Genomic DNA, 27,344 nt, shown 5'->3' with positions numbered 1-27,344 from the left:
CAGCTTACTTTCCATTTGAAATCACTTCAAAGCCTAAGGTTTGCTATTTAAAGGTTGTGATATTAACATTCTAGAACCTTTCCTATTCGATAAATTGCTGACAAAATCAAAGACATATCTAAGAATGAGCGAATTGTATTAATTTGAACATTGTTATGTGTTAAGCTCACTAAATTAGTGCTCAAAAATTAGGAAAAGTCCTAAGTTTAGATGATTAACCCTTGGGTTAGGCAATTGCATTCCAGAAGTTAACATAAATATTCTTGCTTTCTTTTGATTTGAGCTAACAAAAAGCAATCTAAATTAAATTTATCGATAACTTAACAATTGAATGTCAATTTCGTATAACAGTTAATGAGAGAATTAAGAAATCTGTGCCCAAGAGAAGATTTCGGTAGAGTTCCTTTCGGTAATATTCGAGAACCTGAAGAAGCAGCGCCCGTCGATAGATCATCAATTGTGGCCACGCCCCCTAAAAAGAAGCAAAAGCAAACGACAGCCACGACGTGTGAACCGGAAAGCAATAATTCAAAACAAATAATGCTGAAAAAAGTTCAACTAACAAATTGATGTACATAAAGAAATACAAAAAAATTAAGCAGCACATACACACAGTTGCATTATGAGATTAATTTTAGTCTGTTGTTATCGCAATTATTATCACGATTATTATGATTACGATTATTATTAACACGTAGCTAGTAAAATCGAATGAGAATCAGCAATTTATATGCCTAAGCCTGAAAGTAACCACAAATACACTCATACACCATGCATATTCATGCCGTCACACACACACACACACACCCATTAACACTGAAAAGAAAACAAGTTAGAGAAAGCAAATGCAGCAAACAAAAGCAAAAAACGTAACGGAAAGTATTAAGATGGAGAGAAGCGTAGCGATTAAATCTAGTCAACAAATTTTACTTTACACCAAACCAGAAATATTTATAACAATTGCAATAACTAAACAAGGAGCGGTATAATGGAAGCATATATATAATAATAATATAACTTAAAATTATTTTCTTATCGAAACTGGCAATAATAAATATTAATATTAACTTAAACAACTAAATAATTATATTATACACGCGCGAGAACTTCGTAAGTTAACTTCGCATAGAGAAAACCTTTTCGAGGATCATCAAAGACCTAAAAGCATTCACTAATACAAGCACACTGAGAGAAACACACTCGCTCACAGACACACTTAATTTCAAATTAAGTTCACGCCAAGCGTTAACACACACACACACACACACACACTCACACACACCATCACACAGACAGAAAGACATACAAATAAAGACTAGTGCGATCACCATTTACCGTTACTGCACCAGCGTACACAGACCTAGACACGAAATCAGCTTTACTTTAGATTTTCGATAATTAATTGCAGGGTTGTCGCCTAGGGTTGCTTAGAAAACGAAATCGAAATCGAAATCACAATCGGAATCGATGGCTAAATCCAATTCAGACGCTTGCATCTAGCCCTAGATAAGAAAATATATACAGAGTGCATTAACAAGCAATACTGCAATAACGCTCGTATTATTTCGCTAAGTTACTAGAAAACCAAATAATAAATAACAGAGGAGCCTCTCGATGACGTACGTATGCAATTCAATGCGAATGCGCTATGATGAGGCCAATTGTTTACATTTCACTTTTAAAACCACATTTAATACTAATATTTCGAAAAGCTAATTAAAATAAGTTATTACAATAACGAACAACAACAAGAACAACAACAATGAACAGCAAAGAGCAACACAGCTAAAATACTGAAAAATTATATAAAAATACAAACTCTTATCTTTCAACCAAAGCAATCCGTGTTTTTTATTCAGAAACTGCGCCTTTTTGTGGTGGCACCTATTAGTCGACTTACATGATCCTGTTTTCCGGTGCTTGATCTTCACAGAGTAAACCTCTTTCAGGTAAACAGCACTTCCAGGGGTACAGCTCTTCCAGGGGAACAGCAACAATCCTGACATGAAGTCCAAGAAAATAGCGTTAGTCTAGTAATGCCAGAAAAAAGGTCCTCGAACTTGATGTTATCATGGCTTAAAGCCAGTCATCAACTCCCTGTAAATCGATTAAAAGGTATCCAAATCCCAACGCTTGGTACTCCACTCGACTTGTATGATGCGGTGCACGATCTTCCAGGGGTAAAACTCTTCCAGCTAAACGGCTCTTCCAGGAGTACAGCAACATTCCTGACATGAAGTCCAAGAACATAGCGTTACTCCTCATATGGATACGACTCATTCGGTCCTGATTGAAAAGTCGGAAAGAAGGTTCTTGTCTTGAAGTTATCATGGCTTACCTCTCCTTGTAAATCGATTGAAATTTGCTTGATCTTCCGGAGGTACAGCAACAGTCAGGCCAGCAAGTCCAAGAACAATCCAATAGTCCTCAAGCCGTGGAAAGAGTCAAGAGATTTTTTAACTAATAGGAAACACAGCCAACTTTGCTGACATCATGCTGTATATCATGTTAGATCAAGAGTGAAATATAGGAAGATATATACCGTAGTTCTTATTCAATGCTGACTACCGGAGCCTCCAAGGAGTGACCCATTGCTACGAGCGGTTAAGGGCAACTCGGTCAAGAAATATTGAAAGAAGAAAATTTGTCAGATTTCCAGCGAGCGATGATTATTCCGGATTAGAAGCTTACCAGGTGAGCCAACTTTAAACTTTTTTCGTATTCCCTCGTAAAGGGGGACTGACACGGCGCCTTCAGAATGGAGTTGGTAGAGGTCCTACCAACCAGGCCCATCTCCCATCTAAAAAGAAAAAATTGTAATAGAAGACCCTGTCACATAGATTCAAGATTTGATCTTTTAAAAAATAAGAATGTATCTTATTTATTGTTATAACTTCTTTATATGGTTATATATTTAACACATTTCTTGACAGATTTTATCTTCAATATTAGATTAGGCAAATAATATATACTTTGGATTACAAATACCCCGCTCCGTCATCACATCGCATTGGCATATGAAAAGCTAACGCCTAGGGAATTTTGGCCAAAACACATTTCATTCGACACATTTAAATAGATATGACATATCGTAAACCACATTTTTGGGTTGCATAAGCCGATTCCGGTCCACGCGGCGCTGGCCCATTGATCAGTTGGCCACTATTTGCACACACCAAGTCAAATCAGGCGTATTATGGTGATTCCGATTACCATTCAGAGGGCTCTCGGTCTCTGGGTCTCTGGGAACGCGGCCTGCCCCAATACAAGATGCTTTGACACCCGTTGGCCAAACAACACTCGTAGTCCCACTGTAGAAGACAACAACGGGGCGAGGTGATAAAATTCCGATCGCTAAACAGTGGAACTTAACTAACTTGAACTTGATTCCTAGCGTTGGACTCTAATGTTGGGTATTGTTTAATTTCCAAAAAACGTACTTTTAAAAAACGTAAATAAATCAAATTAAAATTTTATGATTTTTATTCATCTACTTTAGTATTGCATATTGCGTTCTTATCGAAATTAAGTAAACTTAAAGCTATGCTTTCAGGTCATTGGCAACAAACATTTAAGTCATTAAAAAGTGTTTAGGCAAGCGTTAAATTGCCCGTTATTGCCCGAAAATATTTGTAACCGTCCATTAGGCTTAGTCTCTGGCCAATTAATTTCGTTCGATCAACAGAAGTTCGACTGTAATTTAGATAGTTTTCCTTCTTTAGCTATTTAAGCGAAACTGAAACCGAAAAACGTGCTGGTAACGGGTCATCAGCAGATCGCGGAGCCGGGGGAGGGGGACGAAAAGAGATGGCTGGGCATGCGCAACAGCGCGCATTAAATAATTTATACAAAAATGCACACAAAATTAACAAATTTGAAAACGATGTTGCATGATATAATAATCCGGCTGCCTGGGATTCCGAGATGCCAATCCACGATCGCTTCCACTGGCCCTTCCCAGCCCAAAATTTCTGTTGCAATAGACAAGCACATACACTGAGAGGAAAATTATAATTATGGGTTTATATATTATATATATAAATATGTAGGTTACCTTAAAGGCAATAATGACTATTTTGAATAATGAAAATATAAAAGAAATAAAATATAGATAAATTAAAAAAATAGTTAAAATTATCTTACAAAAATATTAATAAACGTACATATGAAAGGCTTTCAATTCCATAAATAAATAAAGTTAGTATATTTAAGTAATGATCAAGCAGTTTAAAGTTTTCTAATGAAGATTTAATTTGACTATTTTTAAAAGTGAAATTGTAATTACCATCAAAATGCTTAACAATAAAGATTTACATAAAAAGAAACTAAAAAGAGGCATATATAATAATACTTAATAAAGAATAGAATTTTATATTAATTAAATTACTAATTAACTAATTTATGTACTTCTGTTTTTATTAAAATTTCTTAGAGTGTAAGCAGCGAACCGTTCAAATCGATAATCATATGCAAAAAGCCGGTCAGTTGGTTGCGGTGACTTGACCTACGACGCACCTCGTCTCGGGAGTGGAGCGCATCTGCTCAAGCTTTAACTGGTTAAATAGTGTTATCCGCTTGAATTTGTTATTGTTATTATGTTATTGTTTTTGTTTTTCGCTCCTCGTCCGCCGGCGATTTGTTATTGTTGCATGCGATTTGGGCAGTTGAAGAAATAGATGAAGATAAACAGGGTGCTTTTTCTATGCTATTAAAATAAATTGTTTATTATTTGATGATGCGATATACGGCTTATGAATATTGTTTATGATCATAATGTTTTAAAAAAGAATTCCTAACAGTTATGGGCCTATAACATAAACTTTGCCTTAAAGCCTATGTTTGGCATCTGATGTTATATAGTTTTTAAGAGAAGGTTACTCTTCTAGACCCATAACTTTAATTACTCAAACCAAATAATAAAGTTTGATTTTCATTGTCTAGCAACCTGCATGAAAATTGATTTGTCTTTGTGATTTTTTATTCAATTTTTCACCCACAACACCTGCTAAAAGGTCACCTAAAACTAACCCATAAACGTAACAATCAGAATCCAATATAAATAATGTCCAAAGATTGAGTATGTGGCTCATTTAAAAATTCCTTTTTAATGTATAACCATTTAATCTCATATTTATATGACCTTTTCGAAGCTTAATTCTACTGATATTCCATAATCTTGCCATATTTCTTAAGTTATAATAAACCAAAATTACGTCTTGGAAGATCATTATGAACTAACTTTACCTTTTCTAATGATATACGATTTCTTCAAAACCAAGCTTAGCCCATCACAAGCACCCTGTACTGACCCATTGAGATCTTCAGTGAGTTACAAGAGCAGCAGGCAACATAGTTTTCGGCAGGTGATGACTCCACATCGACGGCTCTCCGCCTCTGACGTCACGGACCATAGCCGCATCTAACGGTTTGCGATGGATCTCCGGCGGAACTCTTGTATAAAAACGTTGGACCGAATGGAGAGTGGCATCATTCACTAGCCGGGAACAGTTCGACGCACAGGTGTCGTCTCCGATTGCACCTTTTTTTGTTAAATTTGAAACAGAGATAGTTCAACGCTGAAATGAAGGTGAGTAGTGACAGCACCGGATGTGGATTACCAGCTGGATATGTGTGCTAAACGGATTATCTTATAACTAGGTCTTCATCTGCCTGTTGGCCACCATCTGCGCCTGCAACGCCACCTTCCTGTCCTTTTTGGGCGGCGGCGGTGGAGGAGGAGGTGGCAGCAAGACCACCTATAATGTAATAGCCACGCCCAGTGCAGGTGGAGGAGGCGGTGGTGGTGGTGGAGGCGGCGGCGGTCATGGATATGCCCAGGGAGGCGGAAGCCATGGCTATGCCCAGGGACACGGATACAGTCATGGCGGTGGACATGGACACGGTGGCTCCTCGCAGATCATCAAGGTCATTCTGCAGGAGGGTCAGGGATACAGCAACGCTGGAGGATCAGCCGGTGGCATTGTGTCCTCAGGCGTCCAGGGCTACAGTCAGGGACATGGCTATGCCAGTGGTCAATCGTATGGTCAAAGTCATGGATCCTATGGCGGCCAGCAAGCCCAGATCTACAAGATCATCGAACAGGTCCCAGCCCCAGCTCCTGCCCCTGCCCCCGTTCCCATTCCGATTTCGATTCCTGCTCCTGCTCCACCAGCTGCACCCATTGCCTATCATGCCTCTTCTGGTGGCTCCAATGGATACTCCTACGGCCACGGTCACTCGCACTCCTACGGACAGTCCTATGCCTCGGGACACGGTTATGGTGGAGCCTCCTTTGATACCCAGCAGTTCAACGCCATTCTGCCTCAGATCCTCCAGTTGGTGTTGCAGGAAGATTCCTTCGGGGGCGGTGTTGGTGGCGGATCCGATGTGGCTGCCATCAACGGCCAGCTGATCAACGCCTTCGGTTCCAAGGGCAAGGCCATCATCTTGAAGGCTGATCAGGCTCAGGGAGACTTCTTCAAAAGCGGCCATGTTGTGCAGCGTGGAACCCTTAAGGTGATGCGTGTCCAGGATCAGCAACAATCCCAGGGAGCTGGTGCCTCCAAGGGAGGCTGGAGTTCCGGAGGTGGTGGTGCCTCATCCGGTGGCTGGAGTTCTGGCGGTGGTGCCTCATCCGGTGGCTGGAGCTCTGGCGGCGGTGGTGCCGTTTCCGGTGGCTGGAGTTCCGGAGGAGGTGGCTCTTCCGGTGGCTGGAGCAGCGGTGGCCCACCCTCCGCCTGGTAGATGCACAGCGTCCACTTCCCGCCTAGTTAGTTAGACCAAATGAATTGTTTTTTTTTTTTTCGCTATCCTCTACTCTATCGTTATGTATTTTTTTTCCTAGGCTAATCCTTCACAGTCATTATCAAAAAGATAAACAAAACATCCATCATTATTAACTTAAATTATTTGTTAATAAACAATTTGAACCAACTTGAAGAGTTTTTTTCGAATAAATTATGAAAAAGGTATTAAAAAAAAGCTATAAATCTTTGAAGAGAGGGTGTAAATGGATGTGTCAAAAGTGAGCTTTTAAAAATGCAATAAGAAATTGCAATTCATAAACAACTTGAATTAATTGTTAAGAAATAAATAATACTTAGATAACAGCAAAGTTCAAGTTTACGTTTTACAGAGCTCAATTTTCCCACAATTATTTCTAAATAAAAGATTTACGGCAACAAAGCATTCCATCGAAACCATCAGGGTTAATTATTGCCAGACAGTTGCCTCAAACCGTAATTATTTGTAAACAAATGGGAGGTAAACGAAATGCATTAAATAATATTTGTAATTAATTATATGGCTCTTAACATGTTTGAGAAATAATCAAATTGAAACACCACGAAGAGCTTCAACACGTCCATTGAGCTATGCTTGCCCAATTTCGTTTTCAAGGCTGAGAAAATCACAAGAAAAGCCAAGAGCAGCCTCTTCATCATTAACTTATATTATTTGTTAATAAATAAATGGCCCAAACATATGCAAAACCAGCCACACATTTGTAACGTGTTATGCGATTACATCACGACTTTCATTGATGATGACGAGATGGCCCTCGGCCGGCAACAGTTTAGTTTTGAATTGATTGCCGGTCGGAGGCGTTGCGAAACGCTGGGCCCGTGTGTGTCCAAATGGTAGATCTCCGATCTTCGGTCACCGGACCCAATTCCAGTTCCGACTCCCAGACTCCCAAGTCAAAGGTGAAATTACCAAAAGATGCTGCCGATCACAAGAGATGCAAACGTGAGACAAGAGGGCTTTCACTCACGAGATTTAAAGAAGAATTTTTATTTCTTTTATATATCGAAAATATTACACTATTTACTGAATCCCATTTATTTGCTTTTGATGATCAACGAGTATGAATTACAGATCACTAATTAATTTTGATACCACATGAACTTATTTAATTTCAGAGAACCAATAATAATTTAGAAAACAGAAATGTTAAACCCACTTTACCATAAATACCCATAAAGTAGTCACCGAAGTAAGCAGCTACACATAACCAAAAGCCACCCCCAACACTGTAGGGTAATGATAAAACCCTCACGACTTGCTTTCACTTCCTCGTCACGCGATCATCTCCAATCTTCGGCCACTTGCTGCGGGCCAAATTGATTTCGGATGTAGATGCCAATTATGTGAATACGCATGAACACCCATTGTTTCCGCAGCACAGCTTGAACGGATTGGCCGAAACAAGTTCAAAATGCAGGGCATATAATATTACAAATACTTTTACAAAGTATAATTAGATTTATTAGCAAAAAATAATTGTTAGAATACGATTATACATATGTATTTCGGGTAACACTCAGTGGACACCGATTACGAATCAGTTTGTGGGTGTTTAGTTAAGCACACGTTAATACAGACAGAGACGGGACCACTTTGCTGGCGCTAATCCTAAGTAATCCGGGTTAATAATACTTTCAATATCCGGCTAAATTGCACGTTGGAACAGATGGGCCAGCAGCTCGGCCTCGCTTAGATCCATTTTGTACTTCTGGACGATGTCCTGCACCTTGAGTCGTCGTCTCACATGCGGAGGTTGGTAACTAAAAGCAATAGAAGATTGAACTAAAGAAACCATATAGGATTATTTCTTTTTCCACTTACTTGTCATTGTCCAGACGCCGGCGACGTGATATGTTCAGTGCCGTCTGTCGCACCAGGTTTCCGACAACTCGCCGGCTCAGCACCATACCATCGACCAGGGGCGTAGCGAAGCTCATCCTTCCCGGAGGACCCTGCAGTTTTACTCTCAGGAGTCCAGAAAGCAGCGAGTGCACGAAGATCACGTGGCAGTCGGAGGCACGGGGAAGCTGCAGTGTATGCAACTCCTCGCCAGTGCGCGTATAGGCTAACACATCCTCCAGAGGAAAGTTGAGGTAGTCCTCGTAGCTCTCCAGCCATACCAGAAAGATCTTGGCCGGAGCCTGGGCCAGTAACGTGGGCTTCGTCACATTTCCTTTTCGACGCGTCGGCGGCACTGGCTCCTTGGCATCCCTGCGATTCGTGTCCAACTCCAGACTGAGATTCCTTGACTTTGATTTCGCCAAGACAGCCGCACTTTCGGACTCTCCACGTGCCCACACATTGCTGGAGCTTATCTGATCCGTGCTTGAGATACTGCCACCATCGCTTGTGTCGCTATTGTACCGCAGATTCCACGTGGTGGGCACCACGAAAGCGATTTCCGAAGATACATCCGCCCAGTACAGCACCCTCTGCGAGCCATTATAGTTAAGTTCGTTGGCAGTGGATTTCAGCTGTTCCTCGGGCGTTCCCTTCAGTGACCACGAATTGTGAGCAAAGCCAGTCCAGCCAGAGTGCTCCGAAACCTGAACTGGCCAGCCGAGCGTCTGCAGCATGCTAGCAAAATGCGGGTCATGACCGGCGGACTGCTCCTCGGCCATATTGGCGATGATCTGCTGGGCACTCGTTTGGCCACTCTGAAAATATTAAATTAATTAAAAACATAATTCATATTTTAGGGGCTTTAGTAAACTCACCTTCACGTAGAACACATAGACAGTGTCGTGAGTCCTGGCACTCAGTTTATCCAGACGATCCAGATCGGCGGCAAAGGCCGTAGACTTGGTGTCTAGCACGATAAGCGGTCGCTGTGGCGGGTTACCCAGTGCCTCAGCCGGGTTGTGTGGATTTCGAGTCTCGAATCCCAGGAATCCGAAGTGTGAGAGGAAGAGACGTGCCGCATGGAACTCGTGGCATACTGCTGGAGGAACACATTCTTGAGCGTGCGACAAACTATCCGCACTAGTGTCCGCCTCTGCCCAGGCCAACTTCTCGTGTATGCTTTGGTTCTCCAGCATGGACTCCAGCTCCCGAATGCTAGCCGTGCCGTATTGCTCCCGCATTTGTTCGATGGTGGGTATGGAGTAGTCCGCTACACAGGGCTGTACCTTGTCAACGCCGTCTGGGAAATTCTTTTGCTCGCAATCCAGCCGCTGCGTCACATCGTTCATGGGTATGGGTCGTCCAGGGTTCACGGCATGGTATTTAATTCCAGATTTACTACGCGGTAGGTGGCGCAGCTGCATGGTCCAGGCATGTCGACCAAAGGGGCCGCGAATTAGCACTGGTTAGTGGTGAATACTCATTAGTAAAGTAAGGATATTGGATGCAGTTATGATACTTACAAGTCACTGTTGGCTGGGGATCCTGGTCATTGCCCAGCGGCTCCTCGAGGAGTGCCAGTATGGTAGAGTTCTCGGTGACAAAGTACTTGAACTTGGCAATGGCTTGCTCACTGCTGGCCGCCGCCGCCGGTACCATGGAATTGCAGTGCTTCATGAGCGCCAGCTCATCCAACAGCGAGGATATGGACTCCGGCCCACATTCGCTGGGGAAATAACCCACTTGCTCTAGGATAATGGTCAGCAAATTCTCCGCAGCATCCCGAACCCTCATCGAGGCCGGCTTAAGCTCCTTTTCGTCCTTAAACTTGGGTATATCCGTGCCTTTACTTTGGCTCTTGGTGCCCGAAATGCCCAGCTCCACCACCTCGAGGACCGTTTGCAGGCAATCCTTGTCCTGCAGCAAATAGGGATGCTGCATCAGCCAGGCGGCGGTGCACTGGAAGGCCGCCACAATGGTGCTGTGCAGATCCTTGCTGTGCGCCGGCGGCGGGCGAGAGCACTGGTAGCAGATATAGTCACAGATCCACTTCACGGCCCGCTTGCACTCTAGAGCGTCTGAGGAGATTATCGTTAGATTCTGACTAGCTTCGTATATTTTCACTAATGTGTCTACGTGGGCGGTTTGGATGAGTGATTGGTGGTTGGTGGTTGTTGGTTGGTGATTGGTGGTGGGGTTATATACATTCGTTATCGATTGGAGATGCAAATTAAATATACATGTATATTATATATAGAAACAAATTGCAATATCATCGTGAGTTGATGGATGTGGCGATGTGGGTTATATTAAATTAGGGTTTATTTTCGGGATGTGGTGCAGTGATGGTGGTGCGGGTTCGATGGCGGTTAGAAAAAGAAACGCATCAAAAAAAAGAAAGAAAGAAAGACAGAAGAAAGTGGCGTTAGTTAGGTTAGTTGGCTTCGTCAATCAATTACCATTTGTAAATTTCCTGGCTGCACAGTAAAGCAAACAGTTAGGGGTTAAGGGGTTCGTGGGGGGTTCAGGTTGGGGTTTCAACACCGAGGGTTAACATTTAAAGAACACGCACATGGCAACAGTTCGAAAATAAACAAACAGAGGTGGACAGAAAACAAACGACATTAAAATCAGGAAAGGAAGTTCAGCCTCGGTGGAACCGAAGCCAGTTAATGCCCTTGCAAAGGATTTTGAATCTTGGAGATCTTTTAAAACAGCTGCTCCTTCTTATTGTCCTGTTCTTTAAGGGGTCATGTCTTGTTTACCTTTCTTTAAGTCTAACATGGAACTTATCTTAGTTTGGCACAGACGTTGTTTAGGACTTCATGCTAATGACAGATATATAATGAGTTAAAGTTATCTAGAGATTTCCGTTTCTAATCCCTTTGCAGGAGCATATGTACACCAAGATCACATGCGAATTTCAGAGAAGCACACTCTACCTGTTTCCCGGATATGTAGCCTGGCCAGTCCAGACAGCAACTCCAAGGCGGCCAACGAAACATTGAGATCCGTCTTCCACGACGAGATCAGGCGGTGACAGACCAAATATGTGGCGCGCACAAATAAGGCATGGGCGTTATCTGGGAAAGATAAATAGTAAATGTATTAAAATGACTAATTATTATTTATAATTCAAGCTTTACAGGCTGCGTTACTTAGTGACTAAAAAGACATTATCTTTTGCAATTAATGAATAAATATTTTGAAAATGGTTTAACTCTTTGGTAAGAGTTTACAATATGATAGTACAGAAGCTCGTCTCAGAACATAAAAAATATAATAATTTAAATAAACACAACTTAAGTAATCATACTCCCTAAGTGGCAAACAAATTATTGTAGTAAAACCTTAAATACATAAAAAATACAAAAATAAGAAAAACAAAGTTTACCATAGGTGGTAACGCCCTCCAGTTCCTGGCCGAACTCGAATGACATGTCATCGGAAATGGTCAGACTGGGATAATCATGAGCGGATGCGGTGTCGCGAATGGAGCCCGATCCCGCTCCCATGGTGGCCGTCGTCTGGCCACCCAAGCTGGCCGTGCCAGCGCTGACCAGCGAAGCGGAACGCTCCGAGCACGCTGATCATCGCCAGCAAACAAAACACAAAAATGCCAAAAAGGAAATGCGAATAAAAAAGGGCAATTAAATAATACAAAAATTCAAACAATTCAGAATGGAATGAGGTCAAGAGAGATGATAGATGCCCTTGGAGCAGCAGCAGAAACTAACCGGAACTCAGTAGATTCGCCTCATGGTGCTGAACACCACTGGAATTGTGCGAGAGATTGGCATTGCCGCCACCCAGTTCTGTCTCCTCGAAGGTAACTGCATCCTGGACGCAAAGCAGCAGGCCACCCAGAAGCATGTGCGTGTTTTGGGCATCCGTTTCCACCTGTAGGGCATTCATCAGGATGTTCATCAGCCGCGACTTCAGCTGGATGAAGGTGAACATTCTGTGGGAGTAGATCATAATGAAGTCTTTTCTCCTTAGAACCAGCTTCTTCACTTACTTCTCGCTCGTTTCGCTGGTAAGATCCCTGATGGGCAGCGTCTGGTAGTGCAACGGCAGCACCATGATCGACAGCAGAATGTTGATGGCCGAGCGGCGCAGCTCGGTGCGATTGAAGACCATCGACTGTGTCTTCAGCTTGAGGTCCTTATCGGGCAGTACGATTTCCAGGGCAGCAATGAAGCCTGGCAGCAGCACATTGATCCCATCAAGATCTAAGCGGAACAGGTCACTCGAGTGCAGCAGAATGCTGGCCAACGTCTCGTCGCACTCCCGCGACTCTGTGATCTTCAGGCACTGTTGCAGAGCCATGTAGAAGCGAGCCAGATAGACGGGCAGGATCTCCTCGCCCGTCTTCTTCGCGCAGAAGATCTTGCACAGCGTTCCAATGGCCTCTGCCCTTCCGGACTCATACTTATCGATAGTCAATGTGGGCGGCAGCGATTGCGGATCGTTCAGGGAGTTGGGCTGCGACAGGGAAATCGATCCCTTTCGATGCTCCATGATCATCGACGACGGCCGCTTACTGGCCTCGCATGCTTGCTCTGGGTTTTAGAAGGAAAAGTGAAGTAATGTTAATGTTTTTTTTTAATCTTCGAAATTCAAATCTAAATATAATATTAAAATTATTTCAAACAAAAATTAATCTTTGAAAATGTTATTTTTTAAAAAGTATAGCCGGAACTTACTCTTGCGGTTCTGACGCCAAGTGTCGCCGCCGATGTGCGCCGCCTCGAAGAGCCACTCGTGGAATACATGGAGAATGCTGTTGCACTTGGGCCTGGCCACGGCCAGCTCAACGCCAGCTCCCATTGAAGTCAGCGGCAGAGCTGTGATCGCCGGCGAAGGGAGAGAGAGTGAGAGAGCAAATAGTGTCAGACAGAGAGGCAATGATGGCAATGGGGGGCGGTTAAAACATCTGTTAGATTGTTAGGCGGCACGGGAGAAGCTCACAAACAGTTCACACAGCACACACAAAACAATAGGTCCAATTAGTTAAAATATAACCATCCGAAGATGGTTTTCAGCGGTTAATGTTGGACTAAAGTAAAGCTACTTTGATCTTAGTTCAAAAGTTTTTTAAACTATTTTAAATTGGCAGTAAATGAGAACAAATTGTAAATTTCAAAAAATAAGTTTTTTAACTAATAACATTATTTTAGATTAAATTCTTTTAAATACGTTTTTAATTGAGAAAACAACTTTAAAAATTAAACATAAATCTAACCTTATGAACCAAGATCAGATACATTTTCCCCAGTGCACTTACAGTTGATGCTGCTGCTCGCCGACGGCGGACCCGACGTGGACGTGGGAGTTGTGGGCACTGGGACTGGAGCGGATCCGCCACCCGCGCCCGTTCCCGTACTGCCGGGTATTCCCGGACCGGCGGGGATTCCCGCTCCGCCGCCAGAGCCACCGATGGCAACCGTGGAGGAGGAGGAGGAGGCACCGCTGGTGGTGCTGGCAGCGATGGTGCTGGAGGTGGTGGTGCTGCTGCTGATCGCATTGCGTGCACCGCCGCCGGTGAGGCCAATAAGCGAGGTCTTGCTCAAGCCTGCGATATGGTGTTGGTGGTGGTGGTGGGGCAGAGTGGGTGAGTGGAGCAGAGCAAGTGTGAGAAATTGTTAGAGAAATTAGACACAGATATGCGGAGCGCGAGATAGAGATACAAAGGGAGCATGCTATATAATTGTGGGCGTTCGGAGATAAATTACGATGCATAATAATCCGTCGGTGGAAAGTGGCAACAGTTACTCGGCCCGACTCATCCGCGCCGGGCAATTACACCGAGATTATTCCACTCATGCTACGGAACAAATTATACAAAAATGAAATGCCAAAGAAAATAAAACAAAAGGCAAAAGCCAACACAAAAAGCTAAAATGCAAAACTCGTGAGTGCGAACTTGGCTGGGAGAAATGTGGCGATGGATCAAGGCAAACAACATCTAGGCAAGCAAAAACAAACCAAGTCAAGTCACTTCAGAAGCACGCCATGGCAAAAAAAAAAAAAACACAAAAGGTTGGCTTCGGTGCACCGAAGATCAGATGCCCTGGCAGATAGGCGCTTCTACTGATGTTCTTTAAATATTATGGGTAAGTCTTCTCAAGAGCTTTAAGAACAGAAATAATATTTTGCATATATGCAAAACTATAATCCCTTAAACTTCTCTTTTTGAAATAACCTCTTGCCCTGAAGTCTGAAAATCTTCACGATAAAATTATAATTCGCAAAGATCGTAAGAAAAACGTTCTTTTCAACAATTCGTCAGTGAAATATCTTTAAATAAGGCTACGATTTAAATTAAAAAGTACATTTAAACAATTTCCTTTCGTAAGAACCTACCCAAAAACAGTTTGCTAAGGGCAATTCTAAAAGTTTTTACTAAACGTTAACTTTAACATTAACTTTGTATTATATTATAAAGGCAGCTATCATAAAAAAGAATAGTACAGAAAATAAGAGTCTATACTCCTCATTAACTTAAATAATAACCAAAAACCGTCTGCCAGGTCAGAGTTTAAACATTATTTGGTGTGACAACAAAAAGTACAACATTAGGTGGTTTCCAAATAGAGATTCTCCGTGGAGAGTCGCACCCTTCTGCTGTGTGATGGTGGGCGCCACGCTGAAGCTTTTGGCTAGACGTCGCTGCAGGGGCGGTGTGGGCGTGGCGGTGGCAGTTAGACCCATTGCGGCCGTTTCAGTGGTGCCAAAGGAGATGCTGCCGACGACTCCGGCGGAGTGACTGCCACCGGCACTTGTACTGCCCACGGCTGAATTGCCGCCCGTGGAAAGGCTGCTGGTGGGCGAGGCACTAATCTGGAGCTGCTGTTGCTGCTGATGCTGGTGATGGTGGTGGCTGCCATGATGACCCATGATGGCGTTCAGAGCGGAACTGGCCGAGTTACTCATGAAATTGTCCCGCAGAAAGCTGCCGGCACCATGTAAGTGCAAATGCGGATAGTGGATATGATGATGGTGATGGCTCTGTTGGTTCTGTTGGTTGTTGTTGGCTATATTCGTTGCGCTGCTCGAATGGATGAACTGCTGAAGGGTTGTGGAGGTGGCCTCGTTGAGCGAATGCCGGATTTCCAGCAGATTCGTCACCACACCTTCCGTTTGATGCGGCGGCGGCTGATAAACGCCTAGTTTTTGCACAGTTTTCAGGCGATTTTCATTTACGCATTTTAGCATTTTCGGTTAAGATACAATTGTTGGGGTTAGCAAAGCCAGAGATAAACAAACGAACAAAGAGATAAGAGAAAAGTACTCAGCTAGCCTACCACAAACTAATGCTAAACGTGTGAGAGCGGCCAAGTCGGAATTACCAACTATTTAGAACCTGGTACTCGTCATATTTTGAGTCCCAAAATGTAAAAACTCGAATATTAAGATAGCTTGCAGGGAAATATACTAGGAGTACCAGGTTTCCAAGGACTTATCCCAGCAATATTTGCCAAGATCTTACCCAGAAATGCATCCACCTGACTGGAGATGCCCTTCATTGCATTGAGGAAGATCTGCGGCAGTTGCTGCAGGCAAGGATGCTGATGCGTCTCGGCGCCCTTTTCATGGGTCAATGCCCACTGCACAAAGTGCGATGATTTGCTGATGATATGCGGTGAACAGAGGGCCGTAGGATTGCCAATCATCCGTAGAAAGCGATACCAGGTCTGGGCCACACAGTCGTTGGACATGCCAATTGGTATCAGCTGGCCATCCTCGTCGGCTATAAGATATTAAGAAGATTAGTTACAAAATTTGAAATGATTTCTCTTAAAACCCACCATTTTTGAGCTGGGGAAACGCGGGACCATAGCTGAACTCCAGTAGCCGAGCGGTAAGGGCCAGATTAACCCGATTCCATTGGTCTACAAGGGCAACTCGGTGTCTCCACATCGCGCATGACTCCTGCAAAGTCTTCCACATCGACGGTGATGGAAAGCTTCGAACGCAGGCCAAAAGCCACACCTCGAAGAGCACCGAGAGCACCCGCTCGCACAGCTGATCACCTACATCGTCCTTAACAGTGGGTGGAGCCAGCAGGATCTCATTGATAGCCAGTAGAAAAAGGAGCAGGGTATCCCACGTCTGCCGGTCCATCAGCTGCGATATCTGAGCAGTTTGCTGAAGAGTTCGAAGCACCCGGTGGCAAAGAACTGCCTGCCGTTTAATAGTGTCTGCACCTGAAAGGCATTGAGGGCAGCTTTTAGTTTTTGGTTGTACTATTTTAAGGGGATTTTTTTAGTCTCAACAAAAAACATTGCCTAAAAACTTTAAGAATATCCAACAATTTATCGAATTTAATAAGGATATTAACTCAGGTTAGGCAATATTTTTTCCCAAGAGCATTCTATAAGTTAACAATTCGAGCAACCTACCAAGCGTGGTTTGGTATAGAAATGGCAAGACTTGAAATTTAGAGTGGGATTAATATGGAGGCAAGGGGCAGCACCTATTTAGGTTATACAGTCAAGTGACCCGAGAGCATATACTCACTTTCGCCCTGGCGCGGCACAAAAAGGTTGTGGAAGTGGTTGATGATCTGGCGGGCATATAGATTGGCATCCTCACAGATCGGCTTAGGCACACTAATCCTAGGCTGCGGATGCAGCGCCGTCAGCCATTCGCAGTACACGTTCACGCAGTCCTTGATCGTCTCGTGCTCCTGCAGCGGCAGCGAGAGTCCAAAGCAGATTACGTCCATGCACCATTTTACCTGGAATTGATTGGGAATTTAATGGAGGTTGTCTATATAAAATGCCATATATATCTATACTCAATAATGATCTTGAGACGTATCATTTTTTAGATAATTTCAAATTTCTCTCAATCAAAAAAGCCTATTAAACGATAATTTAATTAGGTTTTTCGTAGAAAACTACTCAAACCGTCTAAAAATAGCCCTTTCTACATTAAACAAACAAACAATGATTTTATTTCTTTTTCTAGATTGAGGTAATCCTAATTGGCCTTGCAATAATAATTATATGCACAATAAAATGCAATTAATGGAAAGCGTTTGAGCTCATTTTAAGTAGATAAAATGATTTTATTCATTTCATTAGTCAAACAATGTGGCAAAGACTTAGTCATGTGCTTGTAAAAATTATTTTTTGTTTTATCAAGTCATTTCAAGATGTGAATAAATGTCAATCCAATATATAGTTGACATATGAAATGGGAAATAAGACATATAGACATATGCTTTAGAAAAATATAGATCTTTATGATCTAATCAAGAAGTTAAAAAAGATCTATTTCACTGATCATCACAGAATGATATAATACTTGGGATATTATGGCCTAATCACTAGCTAGAACAACTATTCATGATATTTTAAACCTACTTCATAGTTTTTGAATGTGATATGTATGTGATATTTACATTTTTATATCTAGAATCATATTCGGATAACCCCTGACCCTCTATCCCTAAAGACATTTTCATCTAATTGAAAACATGTACATGTGAGGTGACCTGACTGTTAAGTGATGTACTAAAGATTGTAATTTCTATAACTGATTTATGCATTTCCTGTTCAGGCAACACCCACCTCCTCGTCCTTAACCAGGTGACTGGGCTCTGCGTTCTGGGTGATTCCCAAGTTGGTGCCCAGCTGCTTGACAACGGAGACGACCACTTCGCGTCCGGCGGAGGCAGGAAATTTATTGAGGACACTGAAGCACTGCGCACCGCAGCTGTTGGCCGTGATTTGGGCCGACAACGAGGCCCACTCGGAATACATCCTGATCTGAATGGTCTGGATGGGGTTGGGGGTGATCCTGGTGATCCTCGTCCTCGGAATTTCCTCTTCACCTGGCAATCCGTGATTCTTCCTCTTGTGTCTTGTTTATCGGTTCGATTCTTTGATCGGATTTCACTTTGTTGACGTCAACATGAAGATTTTTGTTGCAGGTGCGCCATGTTGTTGTTGTTGACTCGCTGATTGGTCGCACTCATGTTGCAAATACGGAATCCCCAATGTTTATGTCGCACTTCCCGCCCTTTTACTTCGTTTGTTTACAACTGATATTCGATTACACCGCCATCAAGGCCTAGTTTCTGCAATTTGTTTAAACAATTTGCTTAATACAAATAAAAAAAAAAAGAAATTCACAGCACAGCGAAAAGCGTGCGAGGGAGATGGAGCGATGTAAACAGCTGTTATTTTTTTGTATTTACCTATCGTTTTTCGATAACAGGGAGGAGTTATTTGTGTGGTCTATCGAACCGCTGGCAGTGCTGGTTAACTTCTAAGTCCGAAAACTGTTACTTTTAAATGAACTCAAATTGAAGTGATTTAATAATATTACGTTTTAATAAGAATACATGGTTTCCTGAGTTTTTTTTTTTTGAATTTGTTAACGACTAAAGAAAACTTCACTTTAATCGTTAGCCAACACTTCTTAGATCATAAGAAGTGCTGTAAAGAACTGCCCTAACGCCCACATAAAATGAAATAATTTATTTTTTATTACGCATTAGGTACTTATACTATTATTTATATTATTTTTAGACTCTACATTTTTAAATGATAACCAAAACAATAGCTAATCCCATGTTTAGCTTTTTATTTTTGCCCATTGCTTAGGAGAAAGTGGTTTGCAAATGAACAAAAGATTTACATAAATGTTTACTAAACAAAAGTCGTCATAAAATATGTAAGCTGCACAAAGACTTAAAACAAGCTGCAAACAAAAGTATTAAATACAATAAGATTGGGTAATTAGTAGACAACAGTTTGATAAATTGCAGATTTTTGTAAATACTTTCAATAATTTAAATTCAAACTATAATTATAATTATATTTAAATGGATTTTTATACATTAGCATGAAAATATATTTTGAGAGACTCAAACAAACTGCATAAGAAAAGATGTGAAACAATAATGTTGGGTAATTAATCTAATTTAAATATGTTTAAAGTGCATATTTATACAAGCTTCTATAGAGAAAATGACTATGATTTTATAATTTTACTAAGAATAATAATAACAATAATAAGTTAATACTAAAAATTAGGCATTACAAACAATATGATTGGGTAATTATTTGTTTGATAATATAAAAAAGTACTTTGAAAATGTCAGATCTAAATAAGTATAAATATATACATAGAAGTGCAAGAAGTACAAAGAAAAGAGTAGAATCTAACACAAATCCTCCAGTATATATTTCAATAATACCAAAAGATCACCAAATAGAAAGTATTATAAACAAAAAATTGAGTAATCAATCGACTTTAGGTTGCAACTTCCAGATTAATGCAAATACTAGTAAAACTTCATCTAAGGCTATATGTAAGTATCTGATAGATATTAGCTAAATATAATTAACAAAATAATACAAGATTTTCCATAACCATTTATTTTTAGACAGAAAAATACAACAACGATAATGAAAACGACTTAAATTTATGCAAAATACAAAACAAATTTGGAAACACTGCCTATTTTTAAGCCCAAAAATAAGATCCATTTAAATATGTCAATTTTTATAAAAGCAATGTTTTTAACCTATAAACAGAAGCTTAAAAATATTAAAGTTAACAAGTAAATTTCAATAAAAAGTTTAATCAAAACCAAACAAAAAAAAAAACAAATTTTTTGTTTAGTTTGCTTTTTGTGATGAGGAAGCTCGGCGGGAATTTGCATAAATTTGCATGATTTTGAGTGGACCAAAAAGCATAATAGGGCGTGGACAATGGGCTCATAAATAAAGTTTGGCAAAAATAGAAGAAGAAAAAGACCAAAAATGGAAATGATAAACCCACAAGTCAGCGTTTATGAAGCAATCAATTTGCACAAGAATTCATCAAAGGTGCGGAAATTCGCCAGGTGAGATGATCACCTGTCGCAGGAGGAACAAGTTCTCATTGTTCTGGCGATTTGAAAGGCGTCTCCGTCACCAATAAGTTATGGCTCTGGCAAGCATTGTTCGGTCATCTCTGGTAAATCTGGTAAATATCAATGATAATGCCACCAAATATCTGTATCTAGACAATTAAACAAACCCCGCACAAATTTGCATCCGTATACGTTCTTTTTGGCCAGTTTTATTGCTCCACTTTCAGAGATTCTTGACGGCTTCGTTATGGGTATATAAGATCTCTAAAACGGCCAACAGATCAACACAAATCATCCAGCCTTCCAGCTAGACTAACAAAAAACCAGAACCAAGCACAGAAACATGAAGGTGAGTGAAGCTAAAGAAAGGATACAGAAGAATAAGGATACTCAAGTACCAGCACAAAGTGCCATAAAATTGTAATTTTACGATGACAATTTATGTAGAAATACAAGTTCTTTTTATTTTATTTTTTTTTAAGTGTCAAAAAATTCCATTAAAATTAAACAAAGTGATATAAAAACGAGTATGATGCAATTTTAATACAAAAGTGATACAAATTTATTTCGGGTTTTTTTTATTTTTATGGTTTGTACTTAAACACAGTCTCGATCATGCTTTCGTGTAGTGCAGACGCGTTTTTGCATTGCTGCGGATTTCATTGTGTAGAGTCTATGGAGAAGTCCACGTTTGTGGCAAAGCGTAATTCTTTTGTGAATTTCTACGAATTCTTGGTAAAAAGTCAATGGACAAGTCCACATCTGTGGCAAAATAAATCCCCCGGTAAATTGTTTCAAAAAGTCGCTGTCAGTGCTCCCACGACCCGTTAGTTGTGCTCGTCGCGAAAACAAGTTGAACAGTTAGTCAGAACAAGTGGAACAATAAGAAGACGAAAACGAAAACAAAATCACGATCGATCGATACAAATTAAAAAAAAGAGATTAATAAAATAAAAATTTAATTCACCCCTCGGCGGGTCTGAGCCAAGTACGTCCCGGCTGAGGGGCTTGCGCTTGCCCCCTAGGCTACGATCAGTGCTTGTCGCTGTTGGGATAAGCGACCATCTAACAATCCAGTCGGTAAAGCAGTGCACGGAAGTGCCTAAAATCGTACAATGTCTCGCCTTTCAGACTCCGAGGATGAGCTAAACATAAGAAAGACTGTAGCACGTCATCAGCAAACAATGAAAGAAGCGTTAAATAACTTCAGCCGAATATATGCTTCTACCTCAAGCGCCAAGCCATTACCATCATTCGACGAACGTGAACCGGAATTATCAGCCATTAACGGCGACGACGAAGACTGGTGGACCCCAAGATCGACTAACAACAAACGTCGCCTCGAATCAAGATCACCGAATAAAGTCAGCAAAGTTCAAAGAAACTCGAATAGCCCTAAAACCATTCTTCCAGCTAACCGTTTTTCTGAATTATCGGACATCGACACTGACATTGAGGTGGCAGGTTCTCATCGACCGACCAGACCTATTGAAACTCCTAGTACGTCTGCCGGATTAAGGCAGGCTGCCAACAAAACTTCTTCTTCTTCATCAACTAACAACAACAACAGCAAAAATCCTTCTGGATGCCAGGAACAACCAGCCTCCCACAAGCCACCCCCTATTGTGGTTAATCATTGTGAAAACCTAAATGGTCTCATAAGATCAATAGACAAAATTGTTGACCCATGCAAGTACTCATTAAAATGCCATCCAAATAACTCTGTATCTATCCTAGCAGTAGACTCTGATGCGTACAGAGCTATTACTAAATCTTTAACAGCCAAAAAGTGCCGTTCCATTCGTGGCAACTAAAAGAAGAGAGATCCTACCGTGTAGTTATCCGTGGTATCCATCATTCTGTACCCGATGACAACATTAAGGAAAGCCTTACCTCAGCTGGACACACGGTTCGGTTTGTCAACAGACCTAGGAGCCGATTTGACAAAACACAGTTTGTCAACTTGGTTTTTGTCGAGCTAGAACCGGCGGCTAACAACAAAGAAATTCATGAGGTCAAGACTCTTTGTCGGCAACGGGTTCAAGTTGAGCTCCCTTATAAGAAGGATGATGTCGTGCAATGCCACCGGTGTCAAGCATTTGGGCACACCAAGAATCACTGCCAAAAACTCCACAACTGCGTCAGATGTGGCTTACAGCACGGCCTGGAGGCGTGCTTAAAGGATGTTCATCCGGTCAAGTGTGTGAACTGTGGCGGCAACCATACAGCTAGCTATAAAGGTTGTATTGTCTATCAGCAGATTGCAAGTCGGCGGAAAATTAGTACATCAAGGCGTACCACCACTCTCCAACAGCAACCTACCTCCATTCCTCGGACAAATCCTGTATTTCCGAGCTCCTACGCTAACGCTGTCCGTGGACAAACTAGTTATCCCACACCCACTCAGAGCCAACAACAGTTTCCTCCGCTGGGCAGCAATAACAGGAAACAAAGTCCGACTCTTCATCACAATGCACCACCTCGACAGGAGCGGCCGGTGCCCCAACTACAGCAGCAACAAGTACACCCACAGCAATCTCTACTCCAACAACAGCGGCGCACCACGCAGCAGTCAGTCAATGATATTCAATGGCAACGTCAAGAGCAAATGTTCTTGCAATCGAACGAAAGACTGTCGGTCCTTGTAGCTCAGTTTGACAAGATGTTCCAAATGATGGTGTCGATGATGGGTCTTGTTTCTAAATTGCTACCACAACACCCTCTAGGAGGAGCTGAAGCCTTCGCTGGATCTCTCCCGGTTCATGTAACGCAACCATGAGTCAAATCGGCCTTAACATTGGTGTGTGGAACGCTGACGGTCTCACTAGCAAAGCCCTTGAGCTAGAGCTCTTTGTTCAAAGCCATGATATTGATATTATGCTAGTTAGTGAAACACACTTTTGTTCAAGGTCATATTACAACATGCATGGTTACGATACCCATCAAGCGAACCATCCTGCCGATCGGAAACGCGGTGGCTCTGCCATAATTATAAAATCCTGCCTTCAATGTTACCAGTCTTATAGTTTACAAAGTCCAAATATTCAATGTGTCTCAGTTAAAGTCAAAACCGTCCTTGGTGAAATATCTATTGCGTCTATTTATTGTCCGCCTAACTTTCAATGCTCTGCCGAAGACTTTGAAAAACTCTTTGACGATCTGGGAACAAACTTCATAATCGCTGGTGATTGGAATGCCCACCATCGACTCTGGGGGTCTCGAAATTCAACCTCCCGCGGAAGAGCGCTCGCGGAACTTGTTCAAGGATCAAATTTCCAGGTCCTTGCAACTGGAGGACCCACACATTATCCATACAGCCAGAATTCGCCAACAGCCATTGACTTTGCAGTCTACAGAGGGATACGCCCGGAGAGTCTTTCTATTACAGAATATTTCGAACTGAGCTCTGATCACATTCCACTAATAATTTCATTAAGAGTCGCTGCGTTAAAAATTAGTCGGCGGCCTCAAATTCTTCCTCGTAATGCAAGTGTTCCGCGGTTTCAGGCGGTAATTAACAGACTTGTTAATCTCAATATGGTGCTCAACTCCCCTGAAGATATCGACGATGCAGTTGAAACTTTTGCTCGGAACATTCATATCGCTGCGGAATCGTCAACCTACGGGCAAGTCTCCAAACCTTCCAATCCATCTCAGGCACTTTTAAAACCTGAGATTATGGACTTGGTAAGGCTGAAAAGATCATTGCGCCGTAGATTTATGAGGTCCCAAGATCCAGTCGACAAAAGAGCATATCGACGTACTGAAGACGAGCTTAAAAAACTCCTGCGTATAACCAAGCGTGAGTTCTTTGAGGAAATGCTTCTCAATGCGGACCCCAGCAAACCTTACGGCTTCAATCTCTGGAAAGCTACAAGGAAATTAAAAAGGCAGCCTCTTAGGAAGATCCCAATTAAGAAAACAGACGGTACATGGTGCAAATCAGACTCAGAGATCTCATTAGCTTTTGCCGAAGAACTAGAGCAACGCTTTCAGCCATTCAACCTTGCGAGCTCGGAGGATGTCGCTGACACTCGGGCCTTTCTCAACTCTCCTGCTCCGGATGCACTCCCCATAAAGCACATAAGTCCAAAAGAGGTTTGCCTCCATATTCAAAAGCTACGCTCCAGCAAGGCGCCAGGATTTGATGGCATTGATAGCAGGGTTGCTAAGGCTCTCCCTAAAAGGGAGTCCTGTTTCTTGTTCTCATTTTCAACTCGATGTTACGTATCCACCACTTCCCGTCCCAATGGAAGTGTGCCGTGATAACGATGATTCCAAAGCCAGGAAAACCGGAGAACCTTGTTGGATCATACAGGCCGATAAGCTTACTACCTACGTTCTCTAAAATATTCGAGAGAATATTCCTTAGTAGAATTATGGGAGTAAGAACCATACAGGACGCCATTCCCGACCACCAGTTTGGTTTTAGGAAGCAACATGGGACTCCTGAGCAAGTCCATCGAGTTGTGCACCATATTCTGAATGCCTTTGAAAACAAACAATACAGCTCTGCTATCTTCCTCGACGTTAAGGAAGCCTTTGATCGCGTGTGGCATGATGGCCTGCTGTATAAGCTGAAATCTCTTCTCCCGACTGCCCAATTCCTCTTACTTAAATCATATTTACTTGGTCGAAGTTTTATGGTTGAAGTAAGAGGAGTGAGGTCAAGCATAAGATCTGCTCGTGCTGGGGTTCCACAGGGGAGTGTCCTGGGTCCCGTGCTGTATACTCTGTTCACTTCTGACCTGCCTTGTCCGAATGAACCAAACACACTTCTGGCCACCTACGCCGATGACACGGCGTTCCTAGTCAACTCCTCTTGCCGTATCGAGGCATCAAGAATCACCCAGGAATTTCTGGACACATACGGCAAGTGGACCAACAGGTGGAACATAGCGATTAATGGAAGGAAATCACAACACTGCTGTTTCGCTTGGAGAGTGCAGTCCCTTCCGGAGGTCAAACTTCACGACGACATCATTCCGCAATCATCACAGGCGCAGTACCTGGGCCTCATTTTAGATAAGCGCCTCACGTGGAGGCAGCATACTTCGAAAATAGCAGCTACTTGTCGTTCCAAGCTTAGGAAACTCTACTGGTTGCTTAAGCCAACGAGCAAGCTAAGCCTAGCTAACAAAGTGCTACTGTACAAATCAATTGTGGTGCCCTCGATGATGTACTGCATCCAACTATGGGGCTTGGCTTCGGATTCTAACGTCATGAAAATTCAAAGGGTTCAAAACCGGGCGTTACGCATGATTGCAAATGCGCCTTGGTACGTCAGAAACAAAGCTCTAGAAGATGACCTCCACATTCCCTCTATTAGGGAACAGATAAACAGGCACTCGAGTCGGTATAACGATCGTCTCACAGCTCACACAAACCACCTAGCCTCCTCGCTAGCTCTCACTACTATAAGAAGACGTTTAAAGCGAAGGCATCCAGCCGATCTCTGGACAAGAGGACGCCAAATTTCTCGAGTCCTAAAGCAGTAAATTTAGCATTAGCATTTAGCATTGATCTCTAGTTATCTAGTTATAAAAATTTGTTAATTTCCTTCCTGTTAGGTATTTATGTTATTTTGTTCTATGTAGTACTCAACGTATTATAGCCATTAAGTTGGCTGATTGACGTTTAATAAATATTAATATTGTTATATCAAAAAAAAAAAAAAAAAAAAATGTGTACTTAAACACAAAGTGCTGTTCCGCAAATTTATATGTTTTGTCATTAAAAATTATTTGACTGAATTTGCGTCGAATAAACTTAAATGAATCAATTATTAATTATCAAAAAATAATAAAAGCAAGAATGAAGATTTTTGATGTGCCAGACGTGAAAATGAAACATATTTAACATTTTTTTTTTAAATTTTATAAGTCAGAAATTTCAGTGACCTATAATAGAATAAGGGGAATATATACTTGAGATAGTCATGCATTTATTTTAAAGATTAAAAGAACATTCGATCTTTAGTTTTCAACTTTTGCATCTCCAAATTTGGCTATTAATATCAATAATGCATCCTATTTTTAATATTTAGTAATTATTTCCATGATTAAGTTACGATTTTTAATCTGTTTTTTAGTTCTTAATAGCTATTTCTTTACAAAATAAAATTCAATAGACACTTTAAATTTAGACATTATTCCAGAAAGACATATCCCTCTTGTCCTGATCTTTATAGCTTTATCCTAAAATTTGGTTATTATTGATTCATAAATACAGTCCTTTATCGTTTCTTTAAGTTATTAAAATATTATTTTCAAGATCTTCAACATTTAGAGATCCCTAAATCTGATTTTTACTAAATGATACAACCATCTCCCGTTTCAGTTCTTCATTGCCAGCTTCCTGATCGCCGCCTGCGTGGCCCTCGCCCAGAGCAGTGTGATCTACTCCTCCCCGGTGGCCTCCATTCCAGTGGTGCGCACAGTGCCCGTGGTCCGCAGTGTTCCCGTGGTCCGTCATGTCCCTGTGGTGCGCAACGTGCCAGTGGTGCGTCATGTGCCCGTTGTTGACTCCGTGCCAGTGGTGAACTCCGTGGTTCGCGTTGGCCATGCCGCCGTCTACGATGCTCCTCTGATCCAATCCTACGGCGGCTGGTTGAAGCAGAAGTAGATGATGACAAGGATTTTTGATGTGAAAAACAAACTCTGAATAAAACGAACAAATATCTATTATAAAGTTGATGATTTACTTAAATTAATAATAATAAACATTACTTAACTTGTTAGTTTAAAAACTTTTTAATAATGGAGATAAATATAAAAACCTCTGACCATTTATCTTAAGCTAAAAATAAGCTTTAGGTAGCCCA

General features: G+C 41.8%; 3 protein-coding genes across 16 annotated transcripts; 2 read left to right on the top strand and 1 right to left on the bottom strand.

Moving 5' to 3' along the window:
- Positions 1-5,462: 5,462 nt before the first annotated feature.
- On the top strand, positions 5,463-6,933 carry LOC108109638 (glycine-rich cell wall structural protein 1.8). Its single transcript, XM_017218214.2, has 2 exons — positions 5,463-5,587; positions 5,659-6,933. Exons 1-2 carry the CDS (start codon positions 5,582-5,584, stop codon positions 6,742-6,744), a joined length of 1,092 nt encoding a protein of 363 aa, XP_017073703.1. The 5' UTR covers positions 5,463-5,581; the 3' UTR covers positions 6,745-6,933.
- A 1,294-nt stretch (positions 6,934-8,227) lies between these two features.
- On the bottom strand, positions 8,228-18,826 carry LOC108109694 (ral GTPase-activating protein subunit beta). Of its 14 annotated transcripts, XM_017218309.2 has the most exons (17): positions 18,228-18,826; positions 17,170-17,389; positions 17,052-17,081; positions 16,458-16,856; positions 16,139-16,399; positions 15,267-15,815; positions 13,934-14,221; positions 13,353-13,493; positions 12,665-13,208; positions 12,384-12,607; positions 12,041-12,232; positions 11,589-11,729; positions 11,106-11,123; positions 10,170-10,724; positions 9,522-10,108; positions 8,626-9,461; positions 8,228-8,564 (listed from the first exon to the last, which is right to left on the bottom strand). In XM_017218309.2, the coding sequence occupies exons 1-17, from the start codon at positions 18,417-18,419 to the stop codon at positions 8,450-8,452; spliced, it is 5,292 nt and encodes a 1,763-aa protein (XP_017073798.1). In that variant the 5' UTR covers positions 18,420-18,826; the 3' UTR covers positions 8,228-8,449. The 14 variants fall into 14 exon arrangements, with proteins under 14 accessions (XP_017073798.1, XP_017073796.1, XP_017073799.1 ...); XM_017218307.2 differs by lacking the exon at positions 11,106-11,123 and having other exon boundaries at positions 10,170-10,778; XM_017218310.2 differs by lacking the exon at positions 11,106-11,123.
- A 1,991-nt stretch (positions 18,827-20,817) lies between these two features.
- Positions 20,818-27,260, top strand: LOC108109644. Its single transcript, XM_017218221.1, has 2 exons — positions 20,818-20,870; positions 26,861-27,260. The coding sequence occupies exons 1-2, from the start codon at positions 20,865-20,867 to the stop codon at positions 27,143-27,145; spliced, it is 291 nt and encodes a 96-aa protein (XP_017073710.1). The 5' UTR covers positions 20,818-20,864; the 3' UTR covers positions 27,146-27,260.
- The last annotated feature ends 84 nt before the right edge of the window (positions 27,261-27,344 follow it).

Source organism: Drosophila eugracilis, unplaced genomic scaffold (assembly GCF_018153835.1).
Source record: "Drosophila eugracilis isolate 14026-0451.02 unplaced genomic scaffold, ASM1815383v1 contig_649, whole genome shotgun sequence".
In the NCBI taxonomy this organism is placed as follows: domain Eukaryota; kingdom Metazoa; phylum Arthropoda; class Insecta; order Diptera; family Drosophilidae; genus Drosophila; species Drosophila eugracilis.
Note: the sequence above shows the minus strand (reverse complement) of the source record. Positions and strands in the feature narration are given on the sequence as shown.

Coding starts and splice junctions, on each gene's coding strand:
- LOC108109694 (XM_017218307.2), bottom strand. CDS start 18,419: ATGTATTCCGAGTGGGCCTCGTTGTCGGCCCAAATCACGGCCAACAGC. Junction 13,209..13,352: donor TTGGCGTCAGAACCGCAAGA/GTAAGTTCCGGC, acceptor TCTAAAACCCAG/AGCAAGCATGCGAGGCCAGT. Junction 10,109..10,169: donor TCCCCAGCCAACAGTGACTT/GTAAGTATCATA, acceptor ACCACTAACCAG/TGCTAATTCGCGGCCCCTTT.